This window comes from Boleophthalmus pectinirostris, unplaced genomic scaffold (assembly GCF_026225935.1).
Source record: "Boleophthalmus pectinirostris isolate CB_2022bp ecotype Guang Dong unplaced genomic scaffold, ASM2622593v1 HiC_scaffold_1, whole genome shotgun sequence".
NCBI lineage: Eukaryota > Metazoa > Chordata > Actinopteri > Gobiiformes > Gobiidae > Boleophthalmus > Boleophthalmus pectinirostris.
In genome coordinates this window covers 3,662,735-3,677,818 of record NW_026570970.1, presented here as the reverse complement: position 1 = coordinate 3,677,818, position 15,084 = coordinate 3,662,735, and the positions used below count along the sequence as shown (strand labels likewise).

Genomic DNA, 15,084 nt, shown 5'->3' with positions numbered 1-15,084 from the left:
AGGACTAAACCAGGACTAAGGACTAGGACTAAACCAGGACTAAACCAGGACTAAACAGGACTAAAAACTAAACAGGACTAAACCAGGACTAAACAGGACTAAAGCAGGACTAAACTAGGACTAAACTAGGACTAAAGCAGGACTAAACTAGGACTAAACCAGGACTAAACTAGGACTAAAGCAGGACTAAACTAGGACTTCTCTCAAACTGAAACTGTCTGTTCCCAGGATCAGACAGAGACAGACAGACAGAGACAGACAGAGACAGAGACAGAGACAGAGACAGACACAGACACAGACAAGACAGAGACAGAGACAGAGACAAGACAGAGACAGAGACAGAGACAGAGACACAGAGACAAGAGACAGAGACAGAGACAGAGACAGAGACAGACAGAGACAGAGACAGAGACAGAGACAGAGACAGAGACAGAGACACAGAGACAGAGACAGAGACAGAGACAGAGACAGAGACAGAGACAGAGACAGAGACAGAGACAGAGACAGAGACAGAGACAGAGACAGAGACAGAGACAGAGACAGAGACACAGAGACAGAGACAGAGACACAAGACAGAGACACAAGACAGAGACATAGAGACAGAGACAGAGACAGAGACAGAGACAGAGACAGAGACAGACAGAGACAGAGACAGAGACAGAGACAGAGACAGAGACAGAGACAGAGACAGAGACAGAGACAGAGACAGAGACAGAGACAGAGACAGAGACAGAGACAGAGACAGAGACAGACAGACAGAGACACAGAGACAGACAGACAGAGACAGAGACAGAGACAGAGACAGAGACAGAGACAGCGTGTCCCGGGAGAAACTACACTGATGATTAAAGCCTGTATTGACGGCGACCGCACCTGCTCCTCGAGTCGGGCCATGCGCCGCACCACAGACCCAGAACCGGGCTCCTCCTCTCGCTCCACGCGCTCGCAGATGGTGGACACTCTGCAGGAGAAGAACACACCAGCCACACATGAACAAAGACTCTCAAACACAATCTGTGTGTCGTTTGTTTTTCAAAATAAAACCAAAAATAACAAAATGAAAAAAAAAACAAACTATGATTTTCTTTATTATTTGTCTCCAAAAAAAAAAAAATAAATGAAAAAACAGATAATGATTCGTTTTTTCAGCTTTTGATTTTGTTTTAAAAATGAAACCAATGACTAAAAAAACCAGGACTAAACCAGGACTAAACAGGACTAACCAGGACTAAACCAGGACTACTGAACCAGGACTAAACCAGGACTAAACCAGGACTAAACCAGGACTAAACCAGGAACAGGAAACCAGGACTAAACCAGGACTAAACCAACTGACTAACCAGGACTAAACCAGGACTAAACCAGGACTAAACCAGGACTAAACCAGGACTAAACCAGGACTAAACCAGGACTAAACCAGGACTAAACAAGGACTAAACCAGGACTAAACCAGGACTAAACCAGGACTAAACCAGGACTAAACCAGGACTAAACCAGGACTAAACCAGGACTAAAACAGGACTAAACCAGGACTAAACCAGGTCTAAACCAGGACTAAACCAGGACTAAACCAGGACTAAACCAGACTAAACCAGACTAAACCAGGACTAAAACCAGGACTAAACCAGACTAAACCAGACTAAACCAGGACTAAACCAGGACTAAACCAGGACTAAACCAGGACTAAACCAGGACTAAACCAGGACTAAACCAGACTAAAACCAGGACTAAACCAGGACTAAACCAGGACTAAACCAGGACTAAACCAGGACTAAAACCAGGACTAAACCAGGACTAAACCACTAAACCAGGACTCTAAACCAGGACTAAACCAGGACTGAACCAGGACTAAACCAGGACTAAAACCAGGACTAAACCAGGACTAAACCAGGACTAAACCAGGACTAAAACAGGACTAAACCAGGACTAAACCAGGACTAAACCAGGACTAAACCAGGACTAAACCAGGACTAAACCAGGACTAAACCAGGACTAAAACAGGACTAAAACCAGGACTAAACCAGGACTAAACCAGGACTGAACCAGGACTAAAACAGGACTAAACCAGGACTGAACCAGGACTAAAACAGGACTAAACCAGGACTAAACCAGGACTAAAACCAGGACTAAACCAGGACTAAACCAGGACTAAACCAGGACTAAACCAGGACTAAAACAGGACTAAACCAGGACTAAACCAGGACTAAAACCAGGACTAAACCAGGACTAAACCAGGACTGAACCAGGACTAAACCAGGACTAAACCAGGACTAAACCAGGACTGAACCAGGACTAAACCAGGACTAAACCAGGACTAAACCAGGACTAAACCAGGTCTAAACCAGGACTAAACCAGGACTAAACCAGGACTGAACCAGGACTGAACCAGGACTAAACCAGACTAAACCAGGACTAAACCAGGACTAAACCAGGACTAAACCAGGACTAAACCAGGACTGAACCAGGACTAAACCAGGACTAAACCAGGACTGAACCAGGACTAAACCAGGACTAAACCAGGACTGAACCAGGACTAAACCAGGACTAAACCAGGACTAAACCAGGACTAAAACAGGACTAAACCAGAACTGAACCAGGACTAAACCAAGACTAACCAGTCTCAGTCCTGGTCTCAGTCCCGATCTGGTCTCGATCTGGGCCCAGTCTCGGTCCCAGTCTGCTCCCGCTCTGGTCCTGGTCTCAGTTCCAGTCTGGTCTCAGTCTCAGTCCCGGTCTGGTCCTGGTCACTCAGTCCCCGTCTCAGTTCCGATCTCAGTCTTGGTCTGGTCCCGATTTGGTCCTGGTCTGGTCCCGTCCCGACACTTAGTCCTCGTTCAGTCCTGGTTTAGTTCTAGTTTAGACCTGTTTTAGTCCTGGTTCAGTCTGTTATCAGTTTTTTTTCCATTTTTCATTTAAACACAAAATCGAAAACTGAAAAAACGAATCATTATCTGTTTTTCATTTTGGTTTTGGAGACAAATAATGAAGAAAACAGTTGTATTATCATCATATCTCTGTGTATTTGTGTAGTATTTGTCGTATCTTTGTGTATTTGTGTACTTGTAGTACATTCGCGTTTCCTCGGACACGAAGCCGGAGCTGTTGTACGAGCTCCTGACAGAACAATGGAAACTGTCTCCTCCGAACCTGCTCATCTCTGTGACTGGAGGAGCCAAGAACTTCTACCTGAAGGCCCGACTCAAGAGCATGTTCCACAGAGGCCTGATCAAAGTCGCCCAGACCACAGGTGAGGCCACGCCGCACCGCCAAAAGTACACGCACAAAAGCACAAAGTAAAAGTGTCACGCGACGTAGGCGACGAGTGAGCCGCCCTTCCTCCGCCCGTCTCAGGGAGGGAGGGGGAGACAGAAGGAATAACTGGACAAACTTGAATCCTGTAATAATGTTTGATCAAATGAGGAGGTCATAATGTGAACAGGTGAACACTAAACATCAGTGCTCGTAATGACTGAGGTGTAATCGCCGTTTTGTTCTCGTGCAGAAGCGTTGAAGACGACTCACTAGAATAAAACGATGCCCTAAGTCTGTTGTTAGTATCAGTGTGATATCGTAGGACGACGTAACGTTTGTCAAACTAAAACAGGTAGAACAATGGACATGACATACACTTGAAATTATAATTTGGATAATCTTCAAAAACAAACACTGCAGTTAGTTTTTAGTTCTCTTCAGCGGTTTACTCGCGGTAAACGTACAGATGTAGGATCTCCATCACTGGACCTGGTATCGTGGGAACATCCTTTTCCGTGTCGCTTCTGCTTCGTTGTAAGTTAGGCATCATAAGTAGTTTTTACTTCAGCCTAAACCCTTTCGGTCAAGATCTATGGGGTTGTAGTCTATGTTTTGTTTTTGTTTTGTTTTGTAATGCTGCAAAATGACCGAATAAACTACAACTACTAAGTCCAGTTTTAAAACACCTGTAGTTCTCGATGCGTCTTCGGTGAAGTGTCGCTCACAAACTAAAATATTCTTGGGGACCTTTTTGTCTGTGTTCCCAGAAATAAACTCCAGACACTGAACACGTACGAGCCAGGATCTGGGTTCACCGGACGCTGTCGGGGGTGAGTCAGTGTTGATGTACGACGCTGCTCACGGGGACGACACACAGATTTATGTCAAAAAAACAGAATTATCTCTTTATCCCAAAGCGTGCCGCGGGCCTCACTTTTGTGCCGTGTCCAGGATCCTGTGCTCTGTGCTCTGCATCTTCTCCTGCTTCAGGGACGTCAGGTATTTGTCCTTCATCAGAGCCTCCCAGGACAGAAGCTCCTCCTCCTCCGTCTGAGAAAGTTCATATTCTACAACCAAAAAACAATCAGACGTTTGGACTGAGCGTAAACTGTACAAAGAAGTGTTTTTTACTAATTATGCTTTATCTGCAGTGTCGGGGAGTAACAGATTACATGTACCGGAGTTATGTAATGTAAATAAAGAGTACAATTTATGAGTAACTGTATTCAGTTACAGTTACTGTTTCAGTGAGTGGTAATTGGATTACAGTTACTCTGTTGAAATAAACGGATTACACAGAGGGATTTTCCTGTGTTCACATTTTGGGCTATTCCTTTTTTTTTGTGGTAATTCTACTCATTGCCAGACACTAAACCAGGTCTAAAACCAGGTCTAAACTAGGATTAAAACCAGGTCTAAACCAGGACTAAACCATGTCTAAACAAGGACTAAAACCAGGTCCAAACTAGGTCTAAACCAGGTCTAAACCAGGTCTAAACCAGGTCTAAACCATTAATAAACTAGGTCAAAACCAGGACTAAACTAGGACTAAAGCAGGACTAAACCAGGACTAAACTAGGACTAAACCAGGAATAAACCAGGTCAAAAGCAGGACTAAACCAGGTCTAAACCATGACTAAACCAGGACTAAAACCAGGACTAAACTAGGACTAAACTAAACCAGGAATAAACCAGGTCTAAACCAGGACAGGACTAAACCAGGACTAAACCAGGTCTAAACCAGAATTAAACTAGGACTAAACATTAAAAACCAGGTCAAAAACAGGACTAAACTAGGACTAAACCAGGACTAAACCAGAATTAAACTAGGACTAAACCATTAGGACTAAACAGGTCTAAACCATGACTAAACCAGGACTACTAAACCAGGACTAAACCAGGACTAAAACCAGGACTAAACCAGGACTAAAACCAGGACTAAACCAGGACTAAAACCAAGTCTAAACCAGGATTTAACAGGACTAAATCGTGCTGTGCAGGTGTGTCTCCTCTTCTTCTATCAATAATATTTTTAATACGGTTTTATTTTCTTTTTGCAGATCAAACTTCTCACGTGAAGATTTCCCCGTCTTTGCTTCTCTACAGCAAATCAAGTAATCCAGAGTAATCAGATTACATTACTCACTGAAGTCGGTGCAGGGGTGGGCCGGTCTGCACAGCACCACGCGCCGCACCAACAGGTACAGGTGAGACAGGAGGATGAAAGGGGGCGGGGCTGCGGGGCGGCTGTGGTACTCCTTTATCAGCTCGTACCGCTGGAACTTCCATATCGGTTGCCTGTTGTCACTAAACCAGGACCAAAACCAGGTCTAAACCAGGACTAAACCAGGTCTAAACCAGGACTAAAACAGGTCTAAACCAAACTAAACCAGGACTAAACCAGGACTAAAACCAGGTCTAAACCAGGACTAAACCAGGAAACTAAAACCAGGACTAAACCAGGTCTAAACCAGGACTAAACCAGGTCTAAAAACAGGACTAAAACCAGGTCTAAACCAGGTCTAAAAGACTAAACCAGGACTAAACCAGGACTAAAAACCAGGTCTAAACCAGGACTAAACCAGGTCTAAACCAGGAAACTAAAACCAGGAACTAAACCAGGACTAAACCAGGTCTAAACCAGGAAAACTAAACCAGGTCTAAACCAGGACTAAACCAGGACTAAAACCAGGTCTAAACCAGGACTAAAACCAGGACTAAACCAGGACTAAAACCAGGACTAAAACCAGGACTAAACCAGGACTAAACCAGGTCTAAACCAGGACTAAACCAGGACTCTAAACCAGGAAAACTAAAACCAGGTCTAAAACCAGGTCTAAACCAGGACTAAACCAGGGACTAAACCAGGACTAAAACTAAACCAGGTCTAAACCAGGAACTAAACCAGGACTAAAACCAGGTCTAAACCAGGAACTAAACCAGGTCTAAACCAGGACTAAAACCAGGTCTAAACCAGGTCTAAACCAGGACTAAACCGACTAAACCAGGACTAAAACCAGGTCTAAACCAGGACTAAACCAGGACTAAACCAGGTCTAAAACCAGGTCTAAACCAGGACTAAAAAACTAAAACCAGGACTAAAACCAGGTCTAAACCAGGACTAAACCAGGTCTAAACCAGGACTAAAATCAGGACTAAACCAGGTCTAAACCAGGTCTAAACCAGGACTAAAACCAGGTCTAAACCAGGTCTAAACCAGGACTAAACCAGGACTAAACCAGGACTAAACCAGGTCTAAACCAGGTCTAAACCAGGACTAAACCAAACCAGGTCTAAAACCAGGTCTAAACCAGGACTAAACCAGGACTAAACCAGGTCTAAACCAGGACTAAACCAGGTCTCTAAACCAGGACTAAACCTAAACCAAAAACCACTAAACCAGGACTAAACCAGGTCTAAAACCAGGAACTAAAACCAGAACTAAACCAGGTCTAAACCAGGACTAAAATTAGGACTAAAACCAGGTCTAAACCAGAACTAAACCAAGACTAAAACCAGGTCTAAATCAGGTCTAAACCAGGACTTAATGAGAACTAAAACCAGGACTAAAATCAGGACTAAACCAGGACTATAACCAGGTCTAAACCAGATCTACATCAAGACTAAACCAGGTCTAAACCAGGTCTAAAATCAGGACTAAAACCAAGTCTACATCGAGTCTACGCCAGGACTAAACCAGGACTAAACCAGGACGAAATCAGGTCTAAACCAGGTCTAAAATCAGGACTAAAACCAAGTCTACATCGAGTCTACATCAGGTCTACAGCAGGACTAAACCAGGACTAAATCAGATCTAAACTAGGTCTAAAATCAGGACTATAACCAGGTCTAAACCAGAACTAAACCAGGTCTAAGCCAGAACTAAAACCAGAACTAAACCAGGACTAAAACAGGACTAAACCAGGACTAAATCCAGGTCTAAACCAGAACTAAACCAGGACTAAAACCACGCCTAAACCAGGACTAAACTAGGTCTAAGACAGAACTAAAACCAGAACTAAACCAGGTCTAAACCAGGACTAAAATTAGGACTAAAACCAGGTCTAAACCAGAACTAAACCAAGACTAAAACCAGGTCTAAATCAGGTCTAAACCAGGACTTAATGAGAACTAAAACCAGGACTAAAATCAGGACTAAACCAGGACTATAACCAGGTCTAAACCAGGACTAAACCAGGAGAACTAAAACCAGGACTAAACCAGGACTAAACCAAAAGATCTAAAACCAGGTCTAAAAATCAGGACTAAAAACCAGGTCTAAACCAGAACTAAAACCAGACTAAACCAGGAACTAAAACCAGGTCTAAACCAGGACTAAACCAGGACTAAACCAGGACTAAACCAGGACTAAACTAAACCAGGTCTAAACCAGGAACTAAACCAGGACTAAAACCAGGACTAAACCAGGACTAAACCAGGACTAAACCAGGAAAACTAAAACCAGGGGACTAAACCAGGACTAAACCAGGACTAAAATCCAGGACTAAAACCAAGTCTACATCGAGTCTACGCCAGGACTAAACCAGGACTAAACCAGGACTAAATCAGGTCTAAAATCAGGACTATAACCAAGTCTACATCGAGTCTACATCGGGTCTACAGCAGGACTAAACCAGGACTAAATCAGATCTAAACTAGGTCTAGAATCAGGACTAAATCAGGTTTTAAACCAGGACTAAACTAGAATAGAATAGTGTTTTTCTAGGTATTTTTGAGCTGTAAAACCACCTGTGATTGAACAAACGTGAAGTAGAAATGTTTTAATGTCACACTGTGGAACATTTCAGGCGGGGAGTGAAATGTCCCCGCGCGTCGTGACTCACTTGAAGATGGCGATGAGCAGGTTGAGGAGCAGGATGTTGGCGAACAGCAGGTAGACGCACAGCATGAGGATGGTGAGCCACTCGGGGAAGGCGGGCATCTGGTCGTCGTTCAGCACCGGGCACTTGGGTTTCAGAGGGTCACTGCCGCTCATGCTGCACGAGTCGATGTCGAACTCTGTGTCTGCGGACAGCAAAAAAAACACGCACCGTGTATTTACGCAGTCTTCAAGAAAGTTTTTGTCGTCTTTTTGCGTTGAGTCAGTTCGTCAGGCCGCCGTCGCCAACGTCTCACCATCGACTCGCTGACGTCGAGTTCATGTGCAAGGCAAGGCAAGGCAAGTTTATTTGTACAGCACAATTCGTACACAAAGTAATTCAAAGTGCTTTACAGAATAAGAAATACATTAAAATCATAATAAAAACAAATCAAAACATAAATAATCATGAAGATTAAAATTAAAAAAGAGAGACATAAATTGGAGAGAAGAGTGCGGAATGAAAACCTTTCAGTTATTTGCACAGTTAAACAGAAATGTTTTAGAGTCTGGATTTAAACAGCGTCACAGAAGAGTCTGTCTCACATGTTCAGACTGTTCCAGGTTTTAGCTGCATGAACCTGAAACTCTGACTCCCCTTGTTTAGTCGTGACTCTGGGCACCAGCAGGAGGCCGGTCCCTGAGCTCCTCAGAGTGTGAGATGTTCATATGACACTAACATGTCACAGATGGACTTTGGTGCTCGGCCATGGAGACACTTGTACAAGCAGAGCTGCTTTAAAGTCTCTGAGCCACAGGAGCCAGAGCAGAGACCTGAGCACAGGACTTATGTGCTCGTACTTCCTAGTTCGAGTCAGGACCCGAGCTGCAGCATTCTGGATGTTCTGGATGTTCTGGATGTTCTGGATGTTCTGGATGTTCTGGATGTTCTGGATGTTCTGCAGCGTCTCACAGCTCGTTTGGAGAGACCAGTGAGCAGAACATTACAGTATCTAATCTACTGGAGACAAACGCATGGATAAGTTTCTCCAAGTCTGATTTAGACAGTAAACCTTTGATTTTTGCTCTGTTTTTTAGATGGTAAAAGGCTGCAGATGTTATTGATTTTATGTGACTGTTAAAGTTCAAGTCTGAGTCCATTATTACCCCGAGATTTCTTGCCTGATTTGAAGGTTTTAGAGCAAGAGACTGGAGGTGATGCTGACACTGTCCCTTTGTTTCTGTGGACCAAACACTATGACTTCAGTCTTGTCAGAGTTTAGCTGGAGAAAGTTGTTTTGCATCCACACACTGATCTGTTGGATGCAGTGACCAAGTGACTCCACTGGTCCATAGTCTCCTGCTGCCAGAGAGACGTAGATCTGAGTGTCGTCTGCATAATTGTGGTAGGACACGTTATTGCTGCTTATTAACTGGCCTAATGGCAGCATGTAGAGATTGAACAACAGGGGGCCCAGGATTGACCCCTGAGGCACCCCACAGGTCAGGGCCATGTCATCTGAGACACAGTTTCCAATTTCAACAAAATGTACAGAAGCTCTGTTTCAATCGCCGCTAACTTAAAATCTGTGTCATCTGCGTTTCTTCGTGTGTTTTCGTGAGGAGGGTGTGTGTATGATGCACAAAATAACTAGTGCTGTCAGGCGATTAAAAAAATTGAGAAATTAATTAATTACAGATCATAATTAATTAATCTAATTAATCTCTTTTTAATCTCACCTAAAAATTGCTGAGAAAAGCCTTCAACTTGAGGTATTTTCATTTAAATTCATTATTACATTATTATTATTACATATAAACCATGAACACTCTAGAGCCACATCAGCTCGTTTGAAATTATAATGTGTTTAATGCTGATTTGCGCAAATCTCACAGAAACGAAACTTAAAAACCGCATGTCTAATTTGCATAAACTAAGCGAGAAAAAAAAAAAAAAGCTCTTGTGTCGCTGATGCGGTTCAGCTTCTGTGGGACTGAAGGACTCGACTCAGTGGAATCTGAGTTTTCTGACAGAGTTGAAGGTGAAGGTGAGTCTGTTCTGTGTTTGTGTCGTGATGTTTTCAGACGTGTGCAGGTTTATCACAGATGCGTCGAGAACGAGAAAGAAAATCACAATTGTTTGCGGAAGCGATGTGTTATTGTCCCAACAACACATAAAAACAGATTTTATAATAAGGCAACTCGCATACAGAAACAGTAAAGTTAGAGATTAAAAATTAGATTAACGCGATTAAAAAACATAACGCGCTAAATATGACTGTAATTAATTCATCGCAATTAACGCGATCATTTGACACCCCTAAAAATAACAGTTCAAAACACAATCAAACGAGCATCTTCCTCCTCGTCTGTCCTCGCGCTCTACTGCTCATGTCTCCTGCAGAAAGAGTCTCTGTTCTGTCTGGATCGTGTCAGAGTCTCAGAGGATTTGAACAGATTTCAGACTCTCTCGGGGGCGGGGACAGGTGTTTGGATTCACGCACACGGGTAAAACGTGTCCCCCTCACTCATGTTTATTTAGCATCAGAATTTATTTTATCACGCGATGATAAACTGTTTTGGTGCACTGAAAATATCGCAAGGAAACGCCGCACCTTCATGTTCAGTCCTGGTTTAGTCCTGGTTTAATCCTTGGGTCAGTCCTGGTTTAGACCTGGTTCAGTCCTGGTTTAGTCCTGCTTTAGTCCTGGTTTAGACCTGGTTCAGTCCTGGTTTAGTCCTGTTTAGTCCTGGTTTTAGACCTGGTTCAGTCCTGGTTTAGTCCTTGGGTAGTCCTGGTTTAAACCTGGTTCAGTCCTGGATTAGTCCTGCTTTAGTCCTGGTTTAGTCCTGGTTTCAGTCCTGGTTTAGTCCTTGGGTCAGTCCTGGTTTAGACCTGGTTCAGTCCTGGATTAGTCCTGCTTTAGTCCTGGTTTAGTCCTTGGTTTAGTCCTGGTTTAGACCTGGTTTAGTCCTGGTTTAGTCCTGTTTAGTCCTGGTTTAGTCCTTGGTTTCAGTCCTGGTTTAGACCTGGTTTCAGTCCTGGTTTAGTCCTGTTTAGTCCTGGTTTTAGACCTGGTTTCAGTCCTGGTTTAGTCCTTAGGGTTTAGTCCTGGTTTAGACCTGGTTTAGTCCTGGTTTAGTCCTGGTTTTAGTCCTGGTTTAGTCCTGGTTTAGTCCTGGTTTAGACCTGGTTTCAGTCCTGGATTAGTCCTGCTTTAGTCCTGGTTTAATCCTTGGGTCAGTCCTGGTTTAGACCTGGTTCAGTCCTGGTTTAGTCCTGGTTTAGTCCTGGTTTAGACCTGGTTCAGTCCTGGTTTAGTCCTGCTTTAGTCCTGGTTTAGACCTGGTTCAGTCCTGGTTTAGTCCTTGGGTCAGTCCTGGTTTAGACCTGGTTCAGTCCTGGATTAGTCCTGTTTAGTCCTGGTTTAGTCTGGTTTAGTCCTGGTTTTAGTCCTTGGGTTTAGTCCTGGTTTAGACCTGGTTTCAGTCCTGGTTTAGTCCTGTTTAGTCCTGGTTTAGTCCTTGGTTTCAGTCTGGTTTAGACCTGGTTTAGTCCTGGTTTAGTCCTGGTTTAGTCCTGGTTTAGTCCTGGTTTAGTCCTGGTTTTAGACCTGGTTTTAGTCCTGGTTTTAGTCCTGGTTTAGTCCTGGTTTAGACCTGGTTTAGTCCTGGTTTAGTCCTGGGTTTCAGTCCTGGTTTAGACCTGGTTTTAGTCCTGGTTTAGTCCTGGTTTAGTCCTGGTTTAGTCCTTGGGTCAGTCCTGGTTTAGACCTGGTTCAGTCCTGGTTTAGTCCTGCTTTAGTCCTGGTTTAGTCCTTGGGTCAGTCCTGGTTTAGACCTGGTTCAGTCCTGGTTTAGTCCTGCTTTAGTCCTGGTTTAGTCCTTGGGTCAGTCCTGGTTTAGACCTGGTTCAGTCCTGGTTTAGTCCTGCTTTAGTCCTGGTTTAGTCCTTGGGTCAGTCCTGGTTTAGACCTGGTTCAGTCCTGGTTTAGTCCTTGGTTCAGTCCTGGTTTAGACCTGGTTTGGTCCTGGTTCAGTCCATATACATCGTGTAAAAGTTCTGCATCTTCGCCCCGGTTTTTGTTCAGAGTTAAAGTGCTGCAATAGTCGTGTAACGTTTTATATTTTAAACACTCTAATATTATAATGTAATGAATTAATTTGAAATGACAGAAACGAGTCATAAATAACAGACTGAAGTTTTGAAGTAACACAACAGTGATTATAAAGTGGTACAACTAAGAATATATATATAAAAAAACACACTCACTGTCTATGTTTTTGGGCACGTCTCCGAATATGGTGAGGTAGGGCTCGTACACGGCCCCTCTCAGGATCCAGCCCAGACGGTCCTCGTTGTGGATGAGGATGCTCTGCTTGGCCACGCCGTAGGCCACCACCCAGATACTCAGGAGGAACAGGAAGAAGAACATGTCCATCATCTGCAGGACAAAGGTCAGGAGAAGCAGAAGCAGGTGAGTCTCCATAACTTTCAGAACACAGACTGTATAAAGAAGTGAACCACGGGAGTGTGACTTCACCGAAAAGGAATGTATGGACCAAAGAGTGAAATAAAAACACCAGGATCACGTAGAGCGGGTTGATGCGGACATTGAGTGTGTCACATGCACATCAATAACCCGGTTATGATCCATGTCCCGGTTCTGTCAGTGTTCGTGTTACTGTGTTTACATGAGCACTGAGAAACCGGGACACTCATATCCACGTGTACATGATCAAATGGAGTGTCCCGGTTTCTTGACATAATCTTACAAATGCGCAGGCGCAAAAATGAACTTAAATAAACCAGGAAAAATACAAACCGTGAGCTCCTTTAGCATAAGAAGCTAAGGAGCTACGAGATCTCCCACAATCCACTTTGCAGATTCTTCATTCAAATCTTCTGCATAAATAAACTCAACTTTACAACATATAAACCATAAACACTATAGACACATCAGCCCGTTTGATCAGATCATTCAGCTCTGATCACATTTGTTTATGTTTTACAGAAACGAAACTTAAGACCGTTTGGCTAATTAGCATAAACTGTTAGCGGCGATAAAAACAACTCGCTCCTTGCGCCGCTGATGCGATCAGTTTCTTTTGGACTAAATGACACGACTCTGTGGATTATGTGTGTTATTTCTGTGACAGAAGAGGTGCTGATGATGGTGAGTGTGTTCTGTGCGTATAGAGTATAGGAGATAGTTCATGTTTTAGCTTTTCAGCGTCACACGAGTGCAGGTCGTACGAGTGCAGGTTTAGCGCAGCTCTTAATTTTACAGTAATTTCACTCGTTTGGTCACTTTATTTATGTTGGTCAATTTATTTATGTGACTACTGTTGTGTTGAGAGGCTGGAAAGTGTCTTTTGGACGCATGCGCACTCAACTTTATGTTGCAGTAACCGGGGTGCGTTTACATGCCACAGTATCCCGGTTATTATCGGAATAACCCAGCTACAGTAACTCGATTTCTAATAACCGGGATACTGCCATAACCGGGTTACTGAAACCGGGTTACTGCGTTTACATGCACCATGAAGAAACCGGGATACTCAAAAAACCCGGGTTATTGATGTGCATGTAAACACACTCATTTAAGACCAAAAAGACGAGGCTCACAGCAGCAGGTACAGCGAGAGGGACGACCGTTTTTCAAAGTAAAATCATTTGGAATCGAAGGAGCCGGAAGTGCTCCCTTGTTCACTTCCTATTCCTACCGGTCAAAAGTTTTAGAGCACCCTAATTTTTCCAGTTATTTATTGCACTTCAAGTCGTGGAAGTCCAATGAAGAGCTCGAAATGGTACAAAGGTAAAAACTGAACAGAGGTTTAAAAAAAAAGATAAAAGATACAAAACGACAAAAAAGTCCAAGTTCTGCCAAAACGACCTCAGGAAAAAAGAACAAGATGCTAAAACTTGAAAACCTGGAGTGTCCAGCAGCACAGTGTCCAGATTTAAACCCCATCGAGCTGAAGACTGAAGAGTGAAGCAACCTACAAGTGCCACACATTTATGGAAACTTCTGCGACAGATTTGGGAAGAACTTTCTGAAAAATATTTGATTTCTGTTGTAAAAAGAACGAGCCACGAGTGTGTTCAGCTGTTCTGTCTGACAAAGGTTGACGCTTTCATCGATCAAAAGTTTAGAAAATGTTTTGGTCGACAGTAAACGGTAAAAAAAGGGAAAAAGTGTGGTGTTCTAAAACTTTTGACCGGTAGTGTCTGTCCATTCACATATACAGTCTATGATTCAGATATGTTTACATTATTTTAAGGTTCCACTTGGTTCATGCTGAATGTGGTTCTATTTTCTGAGCATAAAAGGTGATGCAGGTCATTGTCCACAAACAAAGGTCAGACTCGTCCATCTCTTTTTAAGGCAAAAACGAAGTCATCTGTCTGAGGACTATGGAAATCAAGAGGTTTAGATGAAAATCACCACATGATACTTTGCTTCAGAGGCACCACACCAGAAAGGACGACTGGAGAAAGAGATCAACTGACCTCAGGAAGTTATTTATAGACGGATGGAGCTCATGGATGGGATTTCACAGTTTAACGTAATTGGCAAAGGAGAAATTCAATACATGCATTGCAAATTTCGAAGTTCTGGTCATCAAACAATCCATACTGGGAAGGATCCTCCGAAAAAGTGAGCATCAAATCACCATGTTTGATTTCCCAGTGGGTATTGACAAACCCGATCTTTTCAAGTCTTTTGAACCATATCACTTTTGTTTCTGGTTCTGATATTGGCTACAGCTTTTGTTCTCTTGTTTGTTTTGATTTACGTTTGAGGATGGAGTTGTAAAAAGGAGACAGATGGTGTCTGAGTCTCCATTTCTGTTTAGAGAAGGATTCTCTTTCTTGACAAAAATAGCTTCTTTAAATCGCCTTTCAACCCATTCTTTTCTCTGGCTCAGATCTGTTCCTCACTGTCCACAAAGAAGTGGCCCGAGGCTTTTAGGTGGAGATGGACAGCAGACTGAGGTCCTGTGTTGCT

At 43.3% G+C, this 15,084-nt stretch overlaps 1 protein-coding gene across 1 annotated transcript in view; it reads right to left on the bottom strand.

The window, feature by feature from the left end:
* The window catches only part of trpm2 (transient receptor potential cation channel, subfamily M, member 2), a 66,690-nt gene that overhangs the window by 16,445 nt on the left and 35,161 nt on the right, over window positions 1-15,084 (bottom strand). The window contains exons 19-24 of the mRNA XM_055150761.1: window positions 12,345-12,516; window positions 8,097-8,277; window positions 7,165-7,191; window positions 5,399-5,559; window positions 4,187-4,319; window positions 874-961 (exon numbers count right to left, since the gene is read on the bottom strand). Coding sequence (XP_055006736.1) covers window positions 874-961; window positions 4,187-4,319; window positions 5,399-5,559; window positions 7,165-7,191; window positions 8,097-8,277; window positions 12,345-12,516 — 762 coding nt within the window. The remainder of the gene's footprint in view (window positions 1-873; window positions 962-4,186; window positions 4,320-5,398; window positions 5,560-7,164; window positions 7,192-8,096; window positions 8,278-12,344; window positions 12,517-15,084) is intronic.